The 26273-nt window shown below is 39.2% G+C and overlaps 1 protein-coding gene across 2 annotated transcripts in view; it reads right to left on the reverse strand.

Annotated features, from left to right (window-relative positions):
- The window catches only part of raph1a (Ras association (RalGDS/AF-6) and pleckstrin homology domains 1a), a 55432-nt gene that overhangs the window by 13384 nt on the left and 15775 nt on the right, over positions 1-26273 (reverse strand). The window contains exons 2-9 of one of the 2 annotated variants that reach the window (XM_072445007.1): positions 24221-24276; positions 10400-10534; positions 9826-9937; positions 9602-9738; positions 9135-9359; positions 8523-8675; positions 8168-8329; positions 6218-6292 (exon numbers count right to left, since the gene is read on the reverse strand). In XM_072445007.1, the coding sequence (XP_072301108.1) occupies positions 6218-6292; positions 8168-8329; positions 8523-8675; positions 9135-9359; positions 9602-9738; positions 9826-9937; positions 10400-10534 (999 nt within the window). In that variant the 5' untranslated portion in view covers positions 24221-24276. The remainder of the gene's footprint in view (positions 1-6217; positions 6293-8167; positions 8330-8522; positions 8676-9134; positions 9360-9601; positions 9739-9825; positions 9938-10399; positions 10535-24220; positions 24277-26273) is intronic. The other variant, XM_072445008.1, reaches the window with a different exon arrangement.

Consider the following 26273-nt stretch of genomic DNA (forward strand, 5'->3'; position numbering starts at 1 on the left):
TAAGGGTGAATACATTTACTTAACAATTTTCTTATTCGAGTCTACAGTTAATTGCATTATTTACATGTTTCAAAATGTAAAAAGCGGCAGTGCATAGTCACTAAACAAACAATTATTTCTATTGACACATTTTAAATACATTTTCAAATAAAGTTTGATTACAATTGTCATTAAACGTGTGCTCCTGTGAAATGTAACTGCTATTTTTTCCTTGAATTTGACTGTACAGTCCATTTGACATGTGTGGATCTTAACGCTCCAAACTGGCATTCATCTTCTTTTCAGTCAGCTTGAATTAGAGTTTGTGTACATGGCCTGGAAGAGTCGCTCTACGTCACACCCTGAAGCAGCGAAAGGGCAGAATGACAGAAAGAGCAGCTCAGCAGCCGATCTGCTTATGTGCACCCCCACACCGCCGCCACGGCAACATAAACACTGTAGCCCCAGATTTCATAAGCGGATAGTCATTCAGACAGCTTGAGACCATTACGATAAAAGCTAGTTTATGTTTAGTCTGTTAGAAATGGAGGATAAATGCATACAATAGCTATATGGACAATAAATAATTCAAGACTCTGCCTCTTAACGTGCATTAAACAGAATATTGATTTGGTATGGGTTTTATCATTTGTTTTTATTATTATTAGCATTTGGTTTTATGCAAATGATTACAAATAGCAGCTGGTATTTTTGGATGACTAAAATCTTAATTATTTTTGTTGCACATAATCTGAATGAACAGATTATGTAAAACAGTTGCTTACTAATGTGCACACAATGGCCTTACATAACAACTGATTCACTAAAAGCTCCAAAAGTGTCTATCTCACAAATCCTTATGCCATGAATCATCTACATTTAACAATTAAGATACGGACATAACGAAAGAGGCATTTAATTAAACATGTTTTAGTCAGTTCTTAAATTTGAATGGTAAATGTAATACAATAAAAGAGGTATTTGTATGTAATATAAAGACGGTATAGCTTATTACTGCTGCCATTATATAATCATTTTTTCTACTGCCACTACCACTATGAGTACCACATCTGTTGCTACGGTAATGTGTAAACCTCTGTTGCTATAAGGGATATAAATCGTTGTTTAATCGGTTGATGAAGCATTTTTGATCAGTCTACAGGAGAAGGGATAAAACAAATAGTAAATTTGAGTTTTAGAAAAGTGACTGGAAAGTTTAATCAGTCTTTTTGAAGCTGCTGTTTACTAGATCTTAACAGTTCTGAGAGCTTTTGTCGTCACCGCGCTGCACCGGTTTTAGTCGATAAAAACAGGCCATTTCTTCAGCCAACCAAGAATTTCTGACGTCAGCTACAGCACTAATTGTTTTGAACAGGTCTAAACTGTTACATTTTTTACAGTTTTACATTTTAAGATGAGACGAGGCTAGTGGGTGACAAATAAAATGTTCCAAAACAAGAGCAAGGGCAATTCTAAGTTCCAATTTAGCTCCATTTAGAAACAGAGAAAAAGAAACATAAATAAATCATCAAAATATTTCAGTCCATCTCTGGTTTCACCTTCTAAACAACTAAGCAAAAGACAAGTGATTGGTTGAGCATTTTGTCAAGCAAAAGAGTGGCAGAAATATGCAAACAAATAGAAATTTCAACAGTGCCAAATGCTTCTTCTTCATAATCTCTATCTTTGTGAAACTCATGGTTTAATGCCAGATGTCTCACTGTAGTCTAAAACAATTATCTAGACCCTAAACGATAACAGCGGACAGTTTTACCTTTAAAAATGAGATGAGGCTAGTCAAACACAAAGACAAATTGAGTTTTTAAAGTCACTGCTCTTAACACGTGAAGTAAACATTTTCCTAACCTTAACCATGATCCTGCTGCTCCTAAACCAAACCATGACCCATTTCCTAACCTAAATTACAACCCTGTTCCTAGACTTCATCACGTCAACAGACCAATCAACAGCAGACGTCCCTCCAGAGCCTGCTACATTGTAATAATACCAGTAATACTAAAGAACACCGACACGTTCTGAAGCTGTTTTCTGTCTCCTCATTCTCGCTGAACGTCTGGGGTGACACACACTCCTCATCTGAACTCGAGCAGCTCGCAGCGTAAACACTTTCTCCTCATCTCATAGATATTCACTTGACCTACATCATAGAAACGCTCAAATTAGCTACGCCCACGCCACGAATGCTCCGGCTCCCTTTGAAGTTATAAGTCCCTCCCGAGCACCCGTAGCCTCAGAACAGCAGCAGACATGTATGCAGAAGAAATGGGTCGGCAGAAGTGCATTGTGGGTAAATGACTGCCGTTATTGCTGTAACACTAACACAGAAAGATGAGCTCTTAAAGCACCACACGTTTATACATATTCACACATACAGTAATTACCAACAGCTGCCATCCCATTTAATGACCGCAAATAACATCCTCAAACTAATCACGCCTCCAGGATTTAGACTGGCCCCTCGGACTATAATCTGACCGGAATCTTAGGGTTCCCAGCTCCGCCTCTGCCCACTGTTTTAATCTGGAGCTCACGTTTTTCATTGCGTCCACAGTCTCTCGCAGATTACAGAGGGATATCTGCTGATGTGCCACAGAGAAAACAGGATTGTGACCGTGACAGCTGCCCAGAGAAATAAATGGATCTTAAAAGTACAATATTAATCTGGCTACAGTCACTTAGCAAAGCGCCACTAGAGAAGGGTTAAACTGAGGGCATATCACATTTTTGTCATATTTAAGAGCTTGAGGCTTAATACAACACATTACATGTTATGTTTGCACCAGATGAAACAGGCACCAAAAAGGCACCAAATAATGACAAATCACTGGAAAGCGTACAACTACAATGCACTCGACCGGAGACAGGCTTTGTGTCATCAAGATGATGACAAAATGTTCTTTATTGAAGGTTTGCAAATTAGAATATCAAGTATGTTGTTTATAATAAGGAAATTGTCAAGAAGTTGAATTTATTTCTTTGAACATTTAATTAAAAAACACATACTTCCAAAGTAATCTTCCAAACAATGGTAAAAGATGACATTTCTGCCCTTTTGATTTTACAATAATTAATTTTGTGATCAACCAAGACACTAAGCACATTTCTGAATCTCATTATTGTTACTGAAAAATACAAATACCGGTAGGTTATGTTTATGTTTATATATATATATATATATATATATATATATATATATATATATATATATATATATATATATATATATATATATATATATATATACTGAGAGAACTTCATTTTTGTCAATGTCACGCACTAATTTAATAATTACAAAATCATTGTTCTCCAGCCATCTTCTAATGAGCTGAACACCAGAATGTTGAAGGTCTGGCTCTGTGTGAGACATGCAGCATGGGAATGACCCCTCTCTGCATCAAAGAGGATTACACACACAAATCTGGCACGTTTCTACGTGTCCACCAATCAGACGGCCTGATCTGCGTCAATGTCCAATCAAATCGTGACATGGCTGATCCAATCATAAGGTTTTATTGTTTAATCTGAATCTAACACACACTATGTGACAGAAGCCACATAAAAGATGGACATTAGGCAGTGAACAGCTTTATCTCCAGCTGTTACCATGGCCACATATTAATGCCAATGATGTCATTCTGAAATATCAGGTGCACATTCATTTACGGCTCCTCAATTAATCCAATTCTGATGGAGACTGAGATTCCGTCCTTGCTAATCTGCAATGATATGCTTGGGTCTTTTTAATCATGAGCTCTGGAGCCGATCCGTAACGACTCAATAACGTGCAGTAAAATGATGTGGTTCAGAGTTCTGACTTTGAAAGAAGAAATTTGACAATGATTGAAAGTCTATCTTGTTGATGTTCAGCAAATTAACATTGAATAGAATTTTCAATACAACAAAATAAAACTTAATCAAAAATCAAGATCGATCAATATAATACATAACATTTTTGTTTGTGGTAATTAACCAAATTAATATAATAATTAATGTGGACCAACCATTACTAAAACTATTACGGATGTTAACTCACTGCAGAACCATTTTACTACAGACGAAAACAGAAATAACACACACAAATGTAATTCATCCCATGCTACTTTGTACAAGTTTAAATTTGTTTCATAATCGCTGTAGATGAAAAAAGAAAGCGCCAACTCTGATACAAAACAGTGACAAGCTTGTATTGTCCGGCTCTGAGGGCATTCTGACCTGCACCAGCTTCTCTCAACAACAACAACAACAACCTCAACAACAACCACAACAACAACCACAACAATTAGGCAGCAGCTTGTGCCATTATGTGCATCGATCAGCTGACCTTAGGACTGAGCTCTGGCCTAATCTCTATTACTTTAACTGGCTCAGCTCCAAACGCACAACACACACAAAACAAACCTGCTTAACACCATTAGTCGGCTGGTTTATCTCACCACTGCACTGCCACAGTCGCCATGACCACCATGCTGCGTTAGGCCGGGTGTGTGCTGCTAAAGGTGCACCGTGGAACCACACTCCATGGAGAGGTCATTGTGTTGCCTGGACTGTTGACACTATTTCAGTCTTTTGTCAAATGTTTTAATAGCTGGATTCTTTTTAAAGGTTACATTCAAACAAAAATTGCAAGGCAAATGTAAATAAATTGCTATAAGCCATTTCTTACTGGGTCACCTGCTTGTCTCCATGGAGATATGTACGTATAATTCCATAAGGTGAAACCTTCCAGGCAAAGCAATAATAAAAGTAAGAGGCGGACCCTTCCACCAGAAAAGTTACGTAGTACTTTAAATCTTCAGGACACGGTGGTTGTATGTTCAGAGCTAAGCAGACACAGAATTGTGAAAAAACACATGTCAACGTTTTGCATAATTAAATGAGTAGTTAAATTAAGAACACAAACAAACAAAGTCATTGAATTCACCCTCAACCGAATGTACAAAAATGATGCAAAGTTGGTTTTAAAAATGCATGCATAGTTTTACATAAAATGCCTTACACCAGACAAAATCAATAGTCACATTCCCAAAGCTTTACACTTGATGCAGGTTGATATTGCATTTGAAAGATGACTTGGAGTTCTAAGTGGCTGATAATGTTCCTTGCAGCCTTTTTCTGTTCAATACAAACAACTTTAAAAATGCATGTGATGCATTCAGAGCCGTTTAGCATGACGGGCATTGACACAGTTACGCAGCTTGACAAAGTGAATTATCCCATTTTGTGGAGCGTAATCGGCTGTGTCCAACAATTATTTAAACGACTTAAACTAGATTACATACAGTGGTGAAAAGTAGCAAAGTACAAAAGTAAAAGTACTGTCACACTTTTCACTTTTACTTCACTACATCTGAGAGCAGGTATCTATACTTTCCACTCCACTACATTTTAACTGGACTAAACAGTAAAGTACTGTTTTTAGGATTTGAGAGAGCCTAAAATGGTTATGGTGACATCCTGCACACAGATCTTGAGATAAAAGACTGGATTTTGACAAAAAAATATAAATACAAATGAATAAATTGCCCAAAAATCAGGACCATTCTTTATCAAGCTTTATTAGTTCTCAAAATACACATTTACTCTAAAAGTACAGTTTTTAACTGGTACTTCAAAACATTTACTCAAGTAGATTTGTATGTGATACTTTATGACTTTTACTTCAGTCATTCTTTGCCCTTGTATCAGTACTTTTACTTTAGTAACAGAAATGTAAAGCTTTGAGAGGCTTAACAATGAAAACATTACCTTACATTAACTGCCCCAAATCTTGACATGAATTTAATGAAAAGACACACACAAAGAGACACACACACACACACAAAGAGACGCACACACACAGAGACGCACACACACAGAGACGCACACACACAGAGACGCACACACACAGAGACGCACACACACAGAGACGCACACACACAGAGACGCACACACACAGAGACGCACACACACAGAGACGCACACACACAGAGACGCACACACACAGAGACGCACACACACAGAGACGCACACACACAGAGACGCACACACACAGAGACGCACACACACAGAGACGCACACACACAGAGACGCACACAAGAGAGCATGCAAGTGGGTTAGGTTTGATTAGCATGCAAACTTACAATAATTCCACATGCAAAAAAGTGTTCATTCATGCACTCAAACGGATGCGAGCGAGAGGAGCGGCCGAGGCGAGCGGCAGCCGTGATTGTGGCGTCACCTTGGTCAGGAGGTGGGTGGGCTTTCCTGCTATATTTTTCAGAATCAGTGAGGTTTCCCTGTCCAGATAGGAGTGCTTTAAAAGGAGAGAGAAAACACAGATACAAAGTCCAGAGTGAGTGAATCAGGTGCTCAGATGATTGGTGGATTTGCAGAGAGGAGGAGGGTGAGGCTGGAAAAGAAAGTGGGCAGCAATTGAGTTAAACTTGATTTTGCAAGGGAATAGGTGACACACATAGTGGTCGTCCATATATTTATACTTAATGCATATACAAAAGTACTTAATGCGTATAAAAAAGTACTTAATACATATTTTATTACTTTGCGAGGGGTTCGATTTCTGGCCTTTATAAAATATAATATGTTTTCAAAGATGAGATTATTATTTATTATTATTTATTATTATTATTATTATTATTATTATTATTATTATATACTGTAATATACTAAAGTAATGAATTTAAATTGACATTAAAGTTGACATTGAAATGTAGATAAAATCCCAAATGTTGTTTTGATGTGTAGAATTAGAATATGGAGTGTGTATATAATTTATAGAACGATTAAGAATGTAAATAAAAAAAGTGTGATATTTCTGTACATTTCACTTTTGGCTGATAATGAAACCTTAGCCAATACGTTTAAAGACACGTTTTAACACATTTATTTTTATCGTTATCGCGAAACTTCAGAGATATTGAGACTTTGCCCACATTCAGTCTAAAGTAATGTCCTGAAAGAGACCTTTTTGTGACCAAAGGATTTCATCGATATCATAAAGATAAACTCTTTTAGAGATTATGGGACTAAATATCAACCTCAGTCCTTAAAACTGTAAAAAGATGAAGTAATATGAAACATGTACGCCATGATGCTGATAATCGCTCAGGCGTGTGTGTGTATGTGCTTCAATCACTAGAAGACATTTTTATAGAAAGCATTAGCTCTCAGATTAAATATAATATTTAGGCCAAACACACTGAGGCAAAGATCTGATCATGGTCGTACAACGCTCGTGTTTATCCCCCCATGGCCAGAACTCTGGATTCCATGACGCATTCAAGGACTACTCTTTTTATCATGTTTCTTTTTGCAGTTGCTTTACGCACTCATGTCCTGAACATCTAAATATTTATCCCTGATTCACTCAAGGTGCTTATGTCATTGTTCATTTGATATTCTGATCATCGTCATCGTCAATAAAAGACGTGTTATTTACATAATTATACACTTTACTTTATGTGTAAAGTATGTCTCTATTGTTGGCTTTTATTTATACCTGTTAATTTAGCTTTCCTCCTTTTTTATACTATTTGGCTGAGCTTGCCTTTTTGAATTCTGACCCAATTTCAAAGCGTAATTATATAAGAAAAGACTATGGATCCAAGACAGGGTGTGAATTAGGCTAATCCAAATAAATCTGTTTTGTGGGTTAATCGACTTCAACTAAAACCTTAAATCTAATTTTTCCCATCATTCACTGTCATTCTCAGCTCTTTTGCTGAGTCACTCTCTCCCGTTGTCTCATTAAAACCATTTATTTTGGTCACTCTCCTGTGCATTTCGTCTTCCTCGGCCAGTTCACTTACGTACGCTCTTGTCAGCCTGGATCTGCTGTTATATTTGAACGGCCACGCTAAAACGGAGCAACAGCCCAGATTTTTGTTGCATCTAACGAAACTGAACCTTCTGAACACTTTCTAAATAAGAGATACATTTACAGTTTGAGCTTGTTTATATAAAATAGTGTTTCTTTGCGCAAAACACCATATGGCATTTTGGAGGTACAAGATTAGGTTCACAGAATAAATTAAAAAAGGCTCAAGAGAATCGCAAAAGTCCCGGTTAAATTGGCAGGTGATGAGGTAAATAAAGCAGCAGAATGCGTAAAGAATATAAATCAGAAGAAAAGGAAGGACACAGTTGTAGGTGAACTGTCCGTTTCACATACCTCTGTGCTGCTGTGTCCGGCGCCCTCTCCTGGACCCTTTGAGTTCTGTCCGTCTTCATTTCGGAGAACGCTGTCCAGAGAGTCCATGGAGGAGGCGGAGTTCACCGAGACGCCGGACGCTGAGGTGACGGACGACCGAGAGGACTGGACCATGGAACCCACCTACAGGACAGAGAGAAAGACAAAACATTAAAATAAATTAAAACGTGGCAAACAATACACGGGGCACTATCCGCCATCATAACAAAAACCTGATCGTTGTATCAGTTTATACATTTAACATTTTGACTTTAATCACTTGCAAAGGCATAAGTACTGGAATAAGCTAAAATGAAGGCACTGGGGTTCCCTTTACCTCATGTTCACTGACGGTGCCCACTGAACCGGTGCGTCGGTGCTGGCGAGTGGAGGAGCCGGGGCGACGCAGCGGGGCCGAAGTGCAGGAGGAGGCGGAGCTCAGCGAGTGTGAGGACGTCTGCCGAGCGGCTTCGTCCATACTCAGCGACGCCTAAAGAACAAGCACAGGAGGACAAGCTCGATGAGAAGGGACGCGCCGACGCGGGTATCGGCAGATGAGGTACCCAAGGCCTAAGTATTGATATCAGTATCAGAACGGCAAAAGCCGGATCAGTGCACGCATGGCCATGTCTGAAAGTACTTTGAATCCTTTGAAAACTAACCTTCTATTATGTGTATCTTTTTTCTCTTCCCAAGAAATCAGTTTAACTTAGAAAAAACTTAAAGCTAGACACCATCTTTAACTAAAGCTCCATGCCCCCTTTTTTTTCTTCTTTAAAAAGTAACTTGATTAAAGTCTCCATCACCAACATGAAAAAGCAATTAGAATATCAGAAGCGACTTGCCCGAATAGTTTTATAGTATTATTATTCTATTCGGCTGGTGGATAGAATCAAAACTTCCACACAGTAACAGATTAGTTCACTTTGAGCTCTTCTTGGAACCGCACCTTCTCCAGCTGAGCCGTGATGTCATCCAGACTGAAGTTAGAAGCCAAGGCCGGCCTCCCATGATTCCCCGGGGCGGCTCGGATGGTTCCGGCGGGTGACGCTCGGGTGCTGCTGCTGCTGCTGCTGGCCCCACTGCTGGTGCCCCCTCCGCTCACACTGTTGATGCCACTGCCCCCTGCTGTCTGCCTGGTGCTACTGCGACCTGCGGGAGGCTTCTGACGGACCTGGGACCAACATGCCACAGCGAAGCATTATTCGAGTTTTAACCAGGGCTGTAGTAGACATCTTGATTGACTGAGGACCTTCTCTGTGCATTGAATATTTGACTAAATGAGGCATGGCGCTGGCAAAAGGTGATATTCAAAAAGGTGGAATATTTAGATTTGAATTGTTAATTTATGTAGAAACTTTATTTTTTAACTAGTTTTTAATCACTCTGACAGCTATGTATTGGGAAACGTTGTACCTTTGCGTCTGTGAGCCCAAGTCGAGCCAAGCCACCAGCGCTGGGTTTGGTGTTGATTGTGTTGAGTTCTTGTTCAATGGACGAGAGGTCGGCCATGAGGGCGTCCAGATCCACGTTTTCTCCCTGGTTCAGCGCCTCTGCAAGGGAAAAGGTGGTTTTAACATGTTTGTTTATTAAAATAAATAAAAAAACACTTTTGGGGTAGATTTGTAATGAAGTCATACCATTGATGTTGTATATTGAAAATCTGTATGAGAAGTTGGCCATGTTTGTCTCCTGTCCGAGGGGGGCTTTCTGCTGTTTGTGGCGGTCAGTCGGGCGGCCGTCATCCAGGCTCTGCGAGACGGTCAAGGACATGTTCAATTTATTACAGTTTCATGTGTAAGTGTATTAAAGTGCTGCTTATGTCAAACATCAATTAAGAGAGATTTATGTACTCTCAATAGACTTAATTTGTCTTTTTACGAGGTGCAGTTTTATTAAGATCACACACATTTATGACAAGAGTAGACAGGAGAGTACTTTACCCAGGGTATGTACAGGAAGCAGTTCAGTGTTAGAATTATTTGTGCACGTTATTCTACATTTTATTACAGTATTTTGGGCCCTTTTGTTTAAAACGTTGCCACATAGTCTAAAAAAGAGGTCTCGGAATAATCATGTTTTATTTGTTGGTAAAATGGAAGAACAATGGATATTCTCAGCCTCTTAAACAAGTTATCTTGCTCGTATCTAACAAGTTCACTGCATAGAATTTTAAACACAACACATATAAGTTATAGGGGGTTGTTGTTTTACCTGTGTGAGTTTGTCGAGCTCTCCTAACCAGGCTCCAAACATCTTATCCAGATCCTGGTCCTCTTTGTCGCTGTCCTCCTCCTCATCCCCGTCTTCTTCTCTCACCTCCACCTCCTCGTCTGACAACTGCTCCATCTGAAAGAGAACAAACAAACATGCATCAGATTACAGAAAATACAGCGTGTGAGATGCTAGCTCCCTCTTGTGGCCGTCCATTTCAACATCCAGTGGCAGTTCAGAGGACATAACATGAAGACTCAAGGTCATAGGGAGGTTAGGGTCTAAAATGAGCTCTAACCTCATGATCTGGAGCCTGTTCTAAAGAGCCAAACAACTTGATTAGGGATGTCACGATATCACATTACAGTGTTCTGATTATTGTGAGAAGAAACATTACAATTTAACGATTATTCACAATTATTGACACTATGACCAAACAACAATTAAATCCATAACTCACATTTTCTAATAAATAATCATTCCTCTAGTCTGTGGCGTGTTTTATTAAATCAAACTTTATGAATGATAAAGTAAAAGTTAATGCGACATAAACATACATCTAGCTTTAGGTTTATAGACTATAGAATAGCCTAAAAAAGAATTAGAAAAATTTGATTGAATCACCAGCGTCGGATGACATCCCTAAACTTTATTTTAACTGATTTACTTTAAAACAATAGTTAAAATAGACACTGCACAACACCTAGACCATAGCAAAACAACATGCCCATTATCTAATGTATTTAATGAAATACATTCTATTCTGTCATAGTGTTATGATACTAAAATTCTACAAACTATGGAAAACGCTCAAGACAATTTCAATACCTTAATAATTAAAAAAAACTGCTCTATTTAGTCAATTTAATTTCATTTTTAACACCAAATAATAGTTCTTTCTTTATGTTACTATGTGGCCTTATTGACCTTATTCCACCCCGCCCACTTTTCCCTCCTTTCCCATGTGATCGGCACTTTTGTTGTAATCACACTTCCGGTCCAGCGGGAATTCCGTTGGTTTGAAGTGAGAACGAAGGACAAGTCTCGCTGGTAAAATGTGATATAAAGTAGATCGATTTGTGTAAAATATCCAATGTTCATGTAACGTATGTACATGTAAGTCAATAATGCACCGATTCTCTGGGCGGCTCGAAAACGGCTTTAAGTCTGGAGGTCGGCTGCCCTGTGCTAACGAATACAACCGGAAGAAGGATTACGTCGCATGGCGCTGCCCAGACGGACTTCCGGAATAAGGTGAATACTATAATACATTATACTGATAAAGCTCAAGAGCAAAGAGTTCTCAAAATCATTTTTTTTCCAGTTAATGTGATTTTTAGTATCAATACAATACTATATCAAATAAGTGTCTAGTTTCGATACTAGTTTTTACTCCCTCATTATGACCTCACATAACGTAGTGTCTGAACTGAGCTTCTTTGCACTGCCAACAGCAACACTTTAACCTTTAAACACTGCAGTCCAGGGGTTCACTCTTTCATACAGTTTAAGAGAACAGGTGGGGGTCAAGTTCAACTGAAGAGGAGGCATTTCCTTTGCGGTGCATTTGTTTGGAACTCCACTAATGAGTACATTTTTTAGGATGTAAGACTGAACCTAAATAAAAGTACAAAAATGCAAATGTTTTTTTTGATTAGGACTGCAAGGTAAGGAGTTTATTTTACCAGCACGGGTGTGAAAGGGTGATTTCACCATCAAAATATGTGCTTATGACATTACTGGCCCAGCTGGTCAAGCTCTCCAAACAGCTCACATGTACTTGTCAAAATTATAAGTTACAACGCAGTTTTCAACAAAACACATTTATATTAAATACCGCACATATAAACAAGTGTATTCAAACTAAATGCAACAGTTGAATCAGATGTTTATTTAAAAAAAGTTTTAAACCATAAACTGTATTGCTTAACTATAAAATCCATTAATTCCAAACAGCTCCAGGTTTCCAGTGGAAGGGCTCGGTCACGTGGAGAAAAGGTTTGCTTGTTTCACCACAGTCACAGCCTTTATGTTTGTCTGTCCTGTAGCGTTTTTAAAAAATATACGATTTCCCATTAAAAAAAAGCATAAATCTGAGACTACATAAACAGTGGTTGGCTAAAACATCTCCTCCACATTTCCACTGTGTTGTTGCTGCTGCACCATGATATTGAGATGCCACAAACTGCACTGCCTCGGAGTTTGTTCCTTTTCAAACCGAGCTGAGAAAGCAAGTCCTCACGCTGGTCTCGCAGTGTCGTGTGTGTCCAAAGTAAACAGTAATTACTTTTCTGCTGGCACACTCCTGTCTGTCACTCCTAAAACATGCAATCAGTCCTCCTACATCTCCTACATCTGCCTGTTCTGGCCATCTGCACTGCAAAAACACATTTGTGAACCACTGCTCCCTCAGGATTGAGCCTTTCAATGTATTCAGGTTCAATTTCTTTTTCTTTTTCGCAAAATAGACAGCCAGTTTCCACACAAAACAAAAGCACTTTCTTTATATTACTATGGTTTTGTATTAGTTCTGATAAAGTTGCTGTAATTCCTCATTTGTCCAACAACATTTTAACAGTGGTGAGATTGTTTATAATAGGATGGAAATGTTCAGGTGGTAACTCCTCTTTATACTCTCAGGGGAGTATAAAGTCTATAAAGTCTATTCTCAGACCAGTGCCTTCAGATTGAAAATGAGTTGTCCAGATGAATTGAAAATAATTTTGATCGTTCTGATAAAGCTCAAGATCATTCTAAAACTTTGTGTCCTGTGTATGTGATTGTTTTTTCAGAATTGATACGAGTATCCAGTTTCCATATTAGTTTTAGTATTGATTAGTATCTGATTTTTGAAACTTTAGTCAACCCTACTGTGCACCCGTTTTTAATGGAATGGGACAACTATCATCCAGAGACATGTATGCACATCTTTTCATCCATTCATCTTCTTCTGCTTATCCTGAGCTCCTCACCCTATCTCTAAGAGAGCGCCCAGCCACCGGGCGGAGGAAACTCATTTTGACCGCTATTTTGTCCTTTCGGTCATCACCCTAAGGTCATAACCTTAGGTGAATCAAGAGCTTTGTCTTTCGACTCAGCTCCTTCTTGTACAACAATACATCTTTTCAATTAAACCATTTTGTAATTGAATGAAGATATCATTCTAAACCAGTATTAAAGTTGGATTAGTTCTCTGCATCTATGTGTGAATTCTCCATCAGCCAAACAGGAACTACTCAAAGATGTGACCTTTGGCCTCTGACCTCAAACAGGCTAATAAATCTGGAGGTTAACTCAGCTGCGGTTAGCCTCTGTGGAGGGTAAAGGCTCAGGCTTTGTTGTTATTGGAAACAAGTGCAATAACAGTGACACCTTTAGGTTTAGCTGGACTCTGACACTATATCTGATCTATTGTGGATTATACAAGGGTCTGTGTTACCTTCAAGGTCATGATCAAAGTGCGGTAAAGTCAGCTACTGTTAAACCTCTATTAACTACAAACTCACACTAACCACCAGAAGGCTCTGGGAAGTGTGTGTTTCTACTAAAGACAATATTTTAAAATCTTTGCTATATTTTGTTAGTCTTCAGGAAGATAAATCAAAAAGTAACAATCAAATGTTTTTGAAGAAAGAGCCAATATGTTAACAGTTCAACAGTAAAGGCATTAGACATAACTACATCAAATACAAAACAGACCAGATAACTTCAGAAATACCACACCATTGCAAAATAGATAGGCTCAAACAGGGGTTTCCAAACTTTTCAGGTTTGGACCCCAAATAACATGTAACCAATCTAGGATTGCTAATTGAAATAGTTGTGTGAGAATGTCAAGTGGCAAAACATTTCAATTTAATTGTGTTATTTGACTTAATTTCACTAAAATATACTGTTTTAATTTTAAAAAAAATTGAAAAAAATTAAGTGTCATAGATTTTAAATGACACATCATGACACCCAGCACAAGCCTTCCGACCCAGATCCCCACTTTGAGAACCACTGGGCTAAAACTACCAGGTGCAATTTTGATACAAAAAGTTCACTCACAATAGAAATCACACTTCTGATGAGTATGTATTCATCTAACAGCAGATATAAAGGGGTCAGTAAAGAAACAAGTGCTGATTGGTTAGGTCTAGTCTAGACCTGAAATGTATTACCCAACATTTTCTTAATGATTAGTCTGACTGCCAGTCCAGACACGTTGTGAAATGCTTTTATTTTTCACAATTCACACTTTCATAATAATATTTCCTTTTTCTTTTTAAAAGGACTTTTGGTTGTGGAATGGGTTGAGACTGGGGAAGGACATGCAGCATATCGTCAGAGCCAGCTTTGATCTCACAACGCTACAGTTCACAGTTTTGGAAATACAACACAAATACCACTGAAAAGCTCACAAAATGTGTCCCTAAACTCACTTGGGTGCCACTCTCTGGGGACACCCTGGTTTCCCACAGCACGCTTGGCCCCGAAGTGGTCCTGCTGCAACAACCACACCAAAACAGAGACTTTGGCCCCTCAATTCCCCCTGGCCTGTTCCCACGGCTCAGTATCGGGACATCTCTCTCACACTGCGGGTATTTTTAGGCCCGGGTGCTCGGTTTGTACGGAGTGAAAAGTATAAATCAGATGTAGAAAATGAAGGCTTGAGTGGATCCAGGCAGTTGTGGGGATGTTTCAGTGTCGCACACATGCACGGGGCACACCACAGCAAAGCCAGGCCCATGAGAAACATCTCCCCAATACTTTAACCCTCTTTAATCCACAGATCAAACAGGCCACAGATGGACAAACGCATACTTATTGCTGTCTTAAAACGAAGGCTGCATATTATTACACACAAAGTTACCAAACTATGTTCAATCTTAATAACTACCTTGAGGAGTTGCACAATATTGTAATATTTGCTGAAGCAGTAATCATTATCGCAAGAGGCTAAGTAGGCTTATATGGCAATAACACAAAAGGTCCTTCACCTGATAAAAATGTACCGTTTTAATAATTAAACTGTTGAAAAAGGCAGATTTGACTAAATCACCATATTTATCTGAAATGAACAAACAGCTCCATGAACTTCCTGTTCAAACCTGGGGCTGGTGAAAGTAGAAATGCCCCTCGAATGTGGGACAATGCAGAATTATGCCTGAATCATTCAAAATGTAACTTTGACTGAGCTAATGATGAGGGGAAAAAGATAGACTTCATCCTCTATCAACTGAGCTAATTAAACTACAAGAGGTTTTGCTACTTTCAAACGATTAGGGTTAAGATGATTAGTGTTTGATTTTGTGATAAAACATTCATAGAGTTTTATCAACTGGAAATAACAGACAAATATAGCCGCAAGCGGCAATGATCGGCCCTCGCCACGCCGCCGCCACGCCGCCGCCACACCGCCGCAAGAGGAGGGGGCGCTAACGCGCCCCAATTGTCCTTTTATTACGCCTACTGCTGAATCTGTGACGCTGTCACATCTTCTCCCCTTTGTTTTACCAACAAAAAGCAATTTTATTTTGAATTCTTGGCAAAATGTGCGGCTTTGCCGCACAGACACCGTGACTCTTTGAATGAAAATGTGGATAACTTTTGATGGTCTTGAAGATGAGTCTCACCAAATTTCAGGTTAATAGGGCTGACGCCCTGGGAGGAGTTTGTGAAAGTCTAAAGTGTAAACATGTTCTGGCGATTTCCCCATTGGAATAACATGAAAGGTTTCGGTCATCGTTACGGCAACGCCATAACAATTATGACATGAGTCATTGACTTTTTTGATGGGGATGCTAAAATTGAGTTGTGTGTCAAATTTCATATAATTTCGCAAAACTAAACATTTAACCTCCATATAAAATCTGTAGGGGGCGCTGTGGCGCCAAATGAATTTATTTCACTTCAAGTAGGTTTAGGGCAAAGAGTTTAACAACTGATTCTAATTTGACGCAATTCGGACTTTATCTGCGCAAACGGCAGAAATTTTAAATATGGGAGATTTCTGAAATTCTAGCTACAGTTTGCGGCTTCGCCGCACAGAGACCGTGAGAGGTATCAATGTAATTTGGATAACTTTTGATGTCCCACTCCTCAGTAGCATTTTCACCAAATTTCAGCTTTTTAGGGCCAACGCCCTGGGAGGAGTTCGTAAAAGTACGACGTTTGGAAAAACTCCGAAGTCATGTTTAGCCATTTTTGAAGCAATATGGCCGACATTTGGTTGGGCGGACGGCGTTGCCGTAATAATATTTTTTACTTCTCTTGTCACCATCTACCTCTGCGCCAAATTTCATGATTCTACGATCAGATTTTTTTTGGGTCATTTCCCATCTCTCAATGCATTTTTGGTACATTTGGGGGCGCTGACGCGCCAATTTTTTTAATTTTAGAAAAGGGAAATAGCCAGAATGTAGAGAGGCACGATTTTTAGAGGCGTGCAAATTTTTGTGACTTTTCGTCAATGTTCACTGGGTGAAAAATAGGGGGGTTGGTCCCGAGAAGAAGAAAGAAAGAAAGAAAGAATAATATTCCGATGCGAAAACAATGTTTCCCATTTTTCAAATATCATAAACTATACATTTTCGGAAAGCGCTCGCGCTTTCCTACCTCATGGTGTGGGTCCCTGGTCACTGACGGGTACTTTCGATAATTTTGAGTGGGCTCCGCCCACTTTGTGTTTTTGGCCCTCTATACAGTAATAATGTTCAATTTTTGCCTTACATGCTTATATGCACGGAACATGCAAGAGATGGGGAACGTATTCGTGAGCTACTTAGCGCAAATGAGTGCTTTATATGGGGATGACGACCGCTTCGCGGTCGTCATCCCAATGTAAAGTGCTCGTTTAGTGCGAACTTTTGCACGGGCTTCGCCCGTTTACAACGGTAATGTTCCATTTTCCTACAACTAATTAGTATGCACGGGGCGTGCATGAGTGGAGGAGTGCGTTAGTGAGTGTTTGGAAGTGGGCGAGCGCTTCGCGCTCGATTTTGTGCGCACTACGTGCGCACTTTCGCAGCCGTGCTTCGCACGGCCTTACGAGATTAATAGGCCTCTCGCCAGTTTGTGGCGCTCGGGCCTAATTATTCTTATGTTGCAAATTGTTAAGATTAATATTGTTTACTTTTGCTTACTAATATTAATGTAATGATAAAGTTGCAATATATTGTGATTGCACACCTTTTTCACCTCGCTAAAGGTCAAGTCGTTGCATCAAATATGATCAAATCACACACATTGTTGGTGTATGTTGTGTTTACGTCACTGCTCCTTCCATTCGACTCCAGAGTGTGTGTTTGTGGGTCTGGAGCCAGCGCACATGGCCACAGCGTTGTGAAAGTGTTCAAGCTCAATAACACAGGAGACACGCATGTTACTGAGGTCGCTCTGGGCAAATCCAGTCTGGAAACAAAAGGATTAGTGGTCATTGGACACAGCCAGGCCAGAAGGTCTCACAGGTCAAGTCAAGCTACAAGGTCCAATCCGCTATTTTGGTGAAATCGACACAGTTTAACGCAGCTTTTAGCTCAAACGCAGACTCCTATTTGTCAGCCTCAGGTGGATTTAACCACTTATAATGAAATGTGAACTCTTAGAAGGAGAGGGCTTTAGCTGCTGCTTAAAGGCAATATAAAGCTACCGAGTGGACATGAATTGTGATCAAATAAAATCAAAATTGTGATGCGGATCTACGAAAATATCAAATTAATCACGAGAAAACATGAAATGCAAGAGATTGTATTAGTTTAGCTGACTTAAAATGAGAGATCAATAAAAGTCGATGGCAATATGAATAATTTCCTCCAGATTATAAAATATTCCATAATTAGAAAAGTATTTTAAAACTTAATGTTGCTACAGGGCACTGCTCTATGGCCCTGCCTCACTACAAACTCAACCAAAGAGAGTTAAAAAGTGAATGCTGCCCTAAAGTGTTAAAACAAAGCACCACATCTCCTTTAGTCAGGTTTTTTTGTTCACACCAAAAACATATCAGCCTAGACACTCGTGCTTTAAGGGAGATATCCAAATATCTCCACTCAAAAATACTCTTGGACATGTTTAGTATATTATTCTCTCAGCTGAAAAATGAATACAAAAGGTTAGTTGGTACATCATTTGTTACGCATGCTGCAATGAGGCACGTGTTATATTATAGTCCTATATTATTGTACAGTAAATGTCACTTTAGGCCATTGTGCGCGCACTTACAATCAGCTCACATTGTGTCGTAACCTAAATGCCAGATAAGCTCTAAATCAGACGTAAGCAAAGCCAGCAGAGTGCGACTCACGATTCCATCATACATTGAGGAGGTGTTTTCCTTTGATTCACACTCCCTTTTTCAGTTGGCCTCATACAGGACGCGTGATGGAGGGAGAGGGGAAGAGGAAGCAGAGGAGGAGAGGAGCAGCCTGCTGATCCAGTGCAACAATGATATCACTTCCCCCGAGACCAGCAGAGGGTGACATCATTTCCTGTCCGCTCTCCGGCTTCGCATGGACATCTGCCTCTGTCTCTCAGAATGAGCCAGGCCTGATTGGAACTGGGAGAGTAGGAACTGAGACACAGCTGCAAATTCTTTTACCGTCTCCTGTAAGCAAACGTTTACAAAAATGTTTTCTTCTTTCCCAGTGTTCCCCAATCTGAATGCATTGGTTTGCACGAATAATACAGTCACATTACTCACAATAGACGATGATACCATTTCAAACTTTTCACACCACCTAACAAAATATTTTGCTCTAAAAAGTAGTGTGCAACAATTTGGCATCATTTTAGAAAGCTGTGATAAAAAGATAGTCCAGATATGTGATTAAAATATAATTGAAATATTAATTGTGATATTTAGGGCGGTAGTCGACTAAAGTTTAAAACCAAAACTGCACTCACAAGACTAAAACGACACGGGCAAAAACAACTATTTATACAGAACAATATACAACAATATTTATATGTAAAAAGTCATCTTAAACTCACGAGTCTCTCCATAATCTTTAACTCACTCAATGTCTTCTCCTTTTTGATAGGGTCCACATAAATCCTTCAAAATAAAATAATGAGTCGACTACAAATGTTCAACAGCGACTCCATCGATCGAGTGAGTGATATTTTGACACAATGATATACTATATAGTGCCTCGTGTCCTCATTCTGCCCTCCTTTGTCTGTGCATGTCATGTACTCCCAGAGGCCCAGAGCATGCAGACTCTCAGGTACAACAGCTGGCCCTGTGCAACTCGACACTGACCCAAACTCGCTGCTCTATTCCACATTTAGTCCCAGAACAAACAAGAGCTATTTCTGCCGCACAGAAACAAAGAGGAGGCAGCAGGAAGTTGATCTCAGCATAAGTAAATAGATTTAGCTGCAGAGTACTGATACAGTGGATGGATACAGTGCATGCCACAACAATAAACTCCCAGTTGGCCACAAGCATTTCCTCAAAGACAAGCCGCCCGAAACGTTGATTCAAATGTTATGAGGCATTCAAAACTGCCCATGTGGAAGAAGAACGTAGTGTGGAATCGGATTTATTTATTTATGGCGTGTGGATTGGACACAGAAGGTTAGCGAGCACGCTTCACACGAGCAACCAGATGTGCAGTGAAGGTGTATAAATTATACTTCTGTTTTGCCAAGAAAATGTCAGATTAAAGGTGCAGTATGTCACTTTTTTGGTGGGGAGTCAACCACTAGAAAAGGTCTCCTTTCCTTGCTCAGAATGTTTATCTGGTAACAAATGTGCATAACTTGTATTTATTCACTTTTATTATTGCAATACTGTGTAACATTCTAGGCTAAAAGTAGAATTGAATTGTGTGTGTGACAAATTCTACCGTTAACAAACAGACAATTCAACACTCACTCATTTCAAGTGTAAAGACTGCATTGTGGAGGAACTAGACTAAAGAAATAATCAGCCACGCTTTCACAACAACAATAGAGATTTCTTTCATGCATTCAACACGCATTAGTTTTGTAATGTTCCTCACCATTCATCACTTCATCATACACTGTGCTTTTGCCTGTATGTTGCCAAAACCCACAAGCTACTCCTACATAACTGCCTATAACCACATTGTTTTTATAGACTTGGGTATGATCCTTACCAAAACAGACATTAATATGTAAAACCCCTCCCCTTTCACACCCCATTTTGGTGATATGTGGCACAGTACTAGCAAATGTTTGTTATGCTTTTATCTTTTTATATTCTTTTTGAGCTGTTATGGTATGTCGTTTTTAATGTTTGACGTCTCTGTAGCACTTTGACGTTCATGTTCAAATTAAAAACTGACATTATTAATATTATTATTAGCAGTAGCAGGTGGAGTAGCAAGAGCAAAAGTAGACGTGATAGTAGTGTAAATATAGTAAAAGTAGTAGTAGTAGTAGTAGTAGTAGTAGTAGTAATAGTAGTAGTAGTAAGGGTGCACTAATTGTATATAGTGTTAATGTTTCAACTTAACATTTAAAAGTTATAAGTAGGGATGTCAAGATGAATCGATAATTATGATTATTCAGGTCACAATATAATCAATAGGAACTCAAAACTAATTTAGAAGCAAAATTAAGTAATTTAAATACAATCTGTGCTCCAAAAGCACAACTTTTGCATTCAGACATTTATATTTCATCCCTAGTTAATATTAGTTGTGTACCTTCTAGAGACATAATATTAGAAGTTTACAGGGCCAAAGCCTTCCCCTTAGGCTAAAAAGGAGGTCACGGGGAAAATCCCTAAATCTGGACATATGAGAGTGGGGTTGTGTAGATCAGAGAGAGGAGAAGACACACACAGACCACTGTGGACAATGACTCGAGCCTGCAGCTATTCAGTCTTTTGAGAGAGACAGCCCAAACTTTCCTGAGCCCAATCCATCATGGAGCAAGTGCAACCAACCAAGAGTATCGTGTCACTTTCCACTATTTTTACCCAGACCGCTTCCGGCTGTTGCGTAAAAACAAGATGACGAGCGTCTTAAATACATAGGGATGACTGTGCACCGCAGCTTCATACTGTGGGCCGAGAGGTTTGGCCGTGGCTGAATACTAGAGGGAGTTTGCATGTACTCTTTGGCATCTCCCTCCGATCGTTCAGTATGTTTTAGCTGAGCTGAAGAGTTACAGTTATTAGCCCTGCACATCTGACTGGTCTCAAGTACATGTTTTGAAGCGCAATACCTGAATGTTGCAACAGAAAATACCATGATTAAAGATAATATTGAAATTACTTCACGCCACTGACGTAACAACCCAAAAAATGTCTCTGGAATAGGTTTCAGATATCCCTAACACGATGATGAAGGTAGAACTAAAGCTGTATTGTGTCACTTTTGAGGTCACCTGTTCCATGGAGATGTAGGACATTAAAGGAGATCTATCATGGAAAGTCAACTTTTAGGAGGCTTTAACTATCTCACGATTGTTTTCCCTTCACATTAAACCACTCAAAGTTGTATTTTGAGTGCTTCATGCATGTTTGGGTAATCTTTATTCTCCTGTGAACAAGACGCCATTGTTTTGATGTCTCCGTTTCACTGCTCTCCAGATTCCCCACCAATACACGCCCACTGCCTGTACTTACTTTGTTCTGCAATTTTATTGTCTTAAACAGTGACACACGCAGGATTCTGCAGCGTTGCGTAGCCATTTTGGCATAAAGGAAAGGCAAAAAAAAAATCTGCTGCTCCCTATCGTGAACTGCAACTCCCCATAGTCAGACCGACGGCACGTGGCACCTTTTGTGGCAGCTTTACGGTGACATATCGTAAATGTGCAGATGGAAAAGGGTAGCATCAGTTTTCAACCTGGAAGTAAATATGTAATTGACTTGTATTTTAAACAAGTCAATTTGAAATGCAATTTGAAATGTCCAAAATATAATTATACCTAGATCTGGTCGATAGTATGCGATAAAACACAAAGATATGGTGATAGAAAATAGAAGATAGTTCCTCTCAGGGCAGTCGGATCAGTCACCAGAGTCCAGAGTGGAAACTGGAGAGTCCCGAGATGTGAGACTACTTTTGGACAATCAGCTTTACCTGTAGAACTGAAACGACAAAGAAACAACGGCCCTTTTCAAACGAGAACTCAAAGACTTTTAAATCAGAGGTCAGATGTGTAACCATCTTTGCCTTGTTTTAAAATGTAAGATGTGTATTGTCTTTTGTATTACATTGTGTTGTTTATGACATAATGATAAACATATATAAATTAAATAAATAATGTGTTTGGTAGTTCATAGGGTCGAATGAGGCTATTTGGAATGCAGTAGTCACAAATCTGATACGCTATACTGTTATTTAGGTTGACCTCAAATCTCCAAACAGCCGAAGGGTAAATACAATTTTAGCGCGCCACATGTGCTAGATTTTCCAAGACGATCCGAAGGAAAAAACATCGCTGCAAAAACGTGGAAAGGCTCACAATAAAACAGACAATGGCAGTGCGAGCATTACAAAAGCAGTGCTAAATTTGACTTGGACTCTGTGGTCAAAACTAAAGCCCATATAAACATCTGTCTGCTCTGAATGTATTCCGAGTCCAGATTTGAGGCAAAATGGTTGTATAAACATTTAATAGAAAATCTGCGTTAAATCAAGGCAGTGTCATAGGTTTTACTCATATTCTTCCCCTGACAGTTATTTTGAGTTGAGCAACAGCAGAAGCTCTTGCAGTCATAACGATTTTGCTGATTTTGCTTGTTGTCAGCAAAAATATTAACTGTTTTTGAGAGGGATGTCAGCCTTGCCAGATTTATGAATGATACAATTTCGATGTTGATAATCTGGCACAGTTGTCTTCTTTCCAGGGTGACAACCCAGTGAACTTTTTGTCTCAATCTTAAACCTGGAAATGAAAACCACCAGCAAAAAATAACTGTATTCAAGCCAAATCAATATAAAAATAAAGAGGTATTAGATTGGCTGCGATAACCAGAGAAAGAAAGAAAGAAAGGCATAAAATAAGTATGTTTGTGCATCTAAATGTCAAGCCTCTTTCAGTTTGTAGGGGTAAATGAGATGAGAGTAAACCGTTTCAGTCATATTATGGTTTTTATTGGGGCCGTGGTTGTGTGGTAATGGATTTGACTCCAAACCTGTTCTGGAAGTGACTTTTGTTTGCGATACATTGTCACGATGGAACAGGAAAGAACCTCCACCGCTGCCAGAAAGAACACCATTGTATCGAAGGTCCACTATCGGTCTATTTCAGTGAGTGGATTGTTTATGAAACGCTCTGCAAATGTCCCCAGTCAAAAAGGGTTTTCAACACAAGCTTGTGCTACTTCAAGTCTGTAAAATAGCTCACTTCATGTTCAGCCAGTTTCCTGTTATTTAGTGAGGTAGATACTAATAATGGTCCCGTGAGACAGACATTTGAGAAAAAGTACCGGTATGCATACAAATTTGGGAATCCGTTTAACACAAAGAAGTAGAAGAAGTGACTGAATTTGAGATGTACGAAGCGGCTCTCAAATAAACCATTGCAAAAGTCGCAATTACGTGGGCTTTCATCTGGAGATTCACAAAAGATCCAGCTAAACAATATTAGTAAACCCCCAAACTTAACATTTTCAGTATGGGACATGTAAAACCTAGACAGACTTTAATTATCTGACCACAGTGATGAAACATGAATGTAGTGGTCCAATCAAAAGCATATAATACACAATAAATCCAGCTTATTTGACATAAAAACTGCAGAATGCTGACCCTCTGCACGACACACTTTATTATAATTACATCCAGGCAGCTCATATAAACACAGCGTGTGTCAGAGGCATATAAAATCACGAGTGCATGGTCGGCTGTTTACCTTTGGTCTGCTCGTGCTCAGTCCAGCTCCAGCACTTCACCCAGAGATGATTCAATCTGCAAACAGACAGTGAATATTTATTATTGCTCGTGATCAGATTTCCTTTGGTCGATCTCCGACTACTGTGCGACCGTACAGGCCTCGGACTGTTCTGTTTGGACTTTAGCAGCCAAAATCCAAATATTTAGCTGCTTTAAAATGTTAACAAGTAGTCCATTATAAGGATAGTACCATTCCAAAATGTTTTCATAGAGGAATAAATGTATAAAAAGGGGACAAAGTTAGCACTGTCTTTTTGCACATAACGATCTCTACCATCCACAGATTTTCTCAAAACACTGGATTAGAGCCGCCACGTGGATTTCACATTTTTGAAAATATAATAAAGATGCAATAAAAAAATACAATACTATAATTAAAGCCGCGCGACCGCCTTCCCGCGCGACCGCCCGTCCATATTTTCTGCTGCGTTTTGCGGCATACCGAACGATGCTCAGTAATTCACCATTGATGATTGCGTAGTTTGCGATTCAAATAGTAGTTTGTCTGACAAATTGCAAGATTGTGCTGAACGCAGACCTGAGCAGAGAGAAAGAGAGAGCCTTGGTGACCCGGGACTTTTCATTGATGTTCAGGGGGTCAAAAATACCCGAGTTGTGGCAGAAAGAATAAAGTCTAAAGAATAAAGTCTAAAGAATAAAGTCTAAAGAATAAAGCCTAAAGAATAAAGTCTAAAGAATAAAGCCTAAAGAATAAAGCCTAAAGTCTAAAGAAGAAAGTCTAAAGAAGAAAATCTAAAGACTTTATACTTTATTCCCCTTCTCCCTGTACCTCCGTCACCTAGCAACAGAGACCCGTCGCTAATGCTAATGCTAACGGTAATGCTAATACTAAGACCGCGGCACGAGAGGAAATGTCCCATCAAAATAAAAGAGGAAGTGAAGGCATTAATTGCGCCAATAGTGAAAAATACACAATATCTGCAATGCACTTTTCCATGGCATCTTGAGGAGAATATAACCCATGAGTTTCAAACAAATCAGACAATGTTGAGTTTATCACACAATGGGTAGGGGGCGCTATAGAGTAAATTTGTTACATGGGTATTAATTATTTCCAATCAGACCATAAAAACGAATTAGTGAGTGAAATATGAGCTCCATAGATCTATTCCATTAGGCGTGACTTGTCCTTAAAAAAACAGGAAAATAAGCCTTTTTTGAGGACGCATGTCTTTAGATGCCAAAAGTGTTGTTTTGAGCTTGATTGGACGAAAAACCTAGGACAAGTACGATGTTGAAAAAAAAAAAAAAAGTCAAACGTGGCGGCGCCACTTTGATTCAACATGGCTGACTTCCTGTTTATCTGCACTATCACTGTTCCAAGTTTCATGTGCCTAGGCCAAAGATTAAGCGTTTCATGTTTTTTCTTTTTTGCTGTTGCGACGATCGTTCTTGCAAGCTCCATTTTAGCTCCGATTTCGGGCCGATTGCGTCTATGTCCCCATGTGGGACTTTACATCAATGTTCAATAACAATAAGAAACCAGGGGAAAACAATGACTCCTCGCACTCGAGCCAATTATCAATAATCTCAAGATAATTTAGTGAGATGTTGAAGGAGGACCGTACTGTATATTCCAACAAACAACAATATACAAACTACTTCATGCCACTGACACATTAATTCAAAAGTGTGTGCTTCGTTCTGTGTATTTCCTGTTTGCGCTGTCATACTGTGCAATGTGCCTGTGCTATCTGTTTATGCTGCTGCTTTAACTAATGTTTACTAGTGTTAAGTTATAGGAAGTTTAAAAAACAATCTTATCAGTCCTTTTCCTCTGCATCTACCCGAGTTGCAACAATGAAATTTCCCCATGTGTGGACAATAAAGGAATATCTTATCTTAATCATGCTAATTTATATGCACTGTCCTATTTCAAATTTAAAAATAAATGAAAAGAAGAAACATGAGCACAGCAGAATTAACCATGCTAGTACTTATTTAGTATCTATAATTAGAAGTTACTTTTTCAAACCTACAAGTTGAAATCT

The sequence above is a fragment of the Eucyclogobius newberryi genome, unplaced genomic scaffold, assembly GCF_026437365.1.
Source record: "Eucyclogobius newberryi isolate DKJ021-1_F unplaced genomic scaffold, fEucNew1.0.hap1 SCAF_14, whole genome shotgun sequence".
NCBI lineage: Eukaryota > Metazoa > Chordata > Actinopteri > Gobiiformes > Gobiidae > Eucyclogobius > Eucyclogobius newberryi.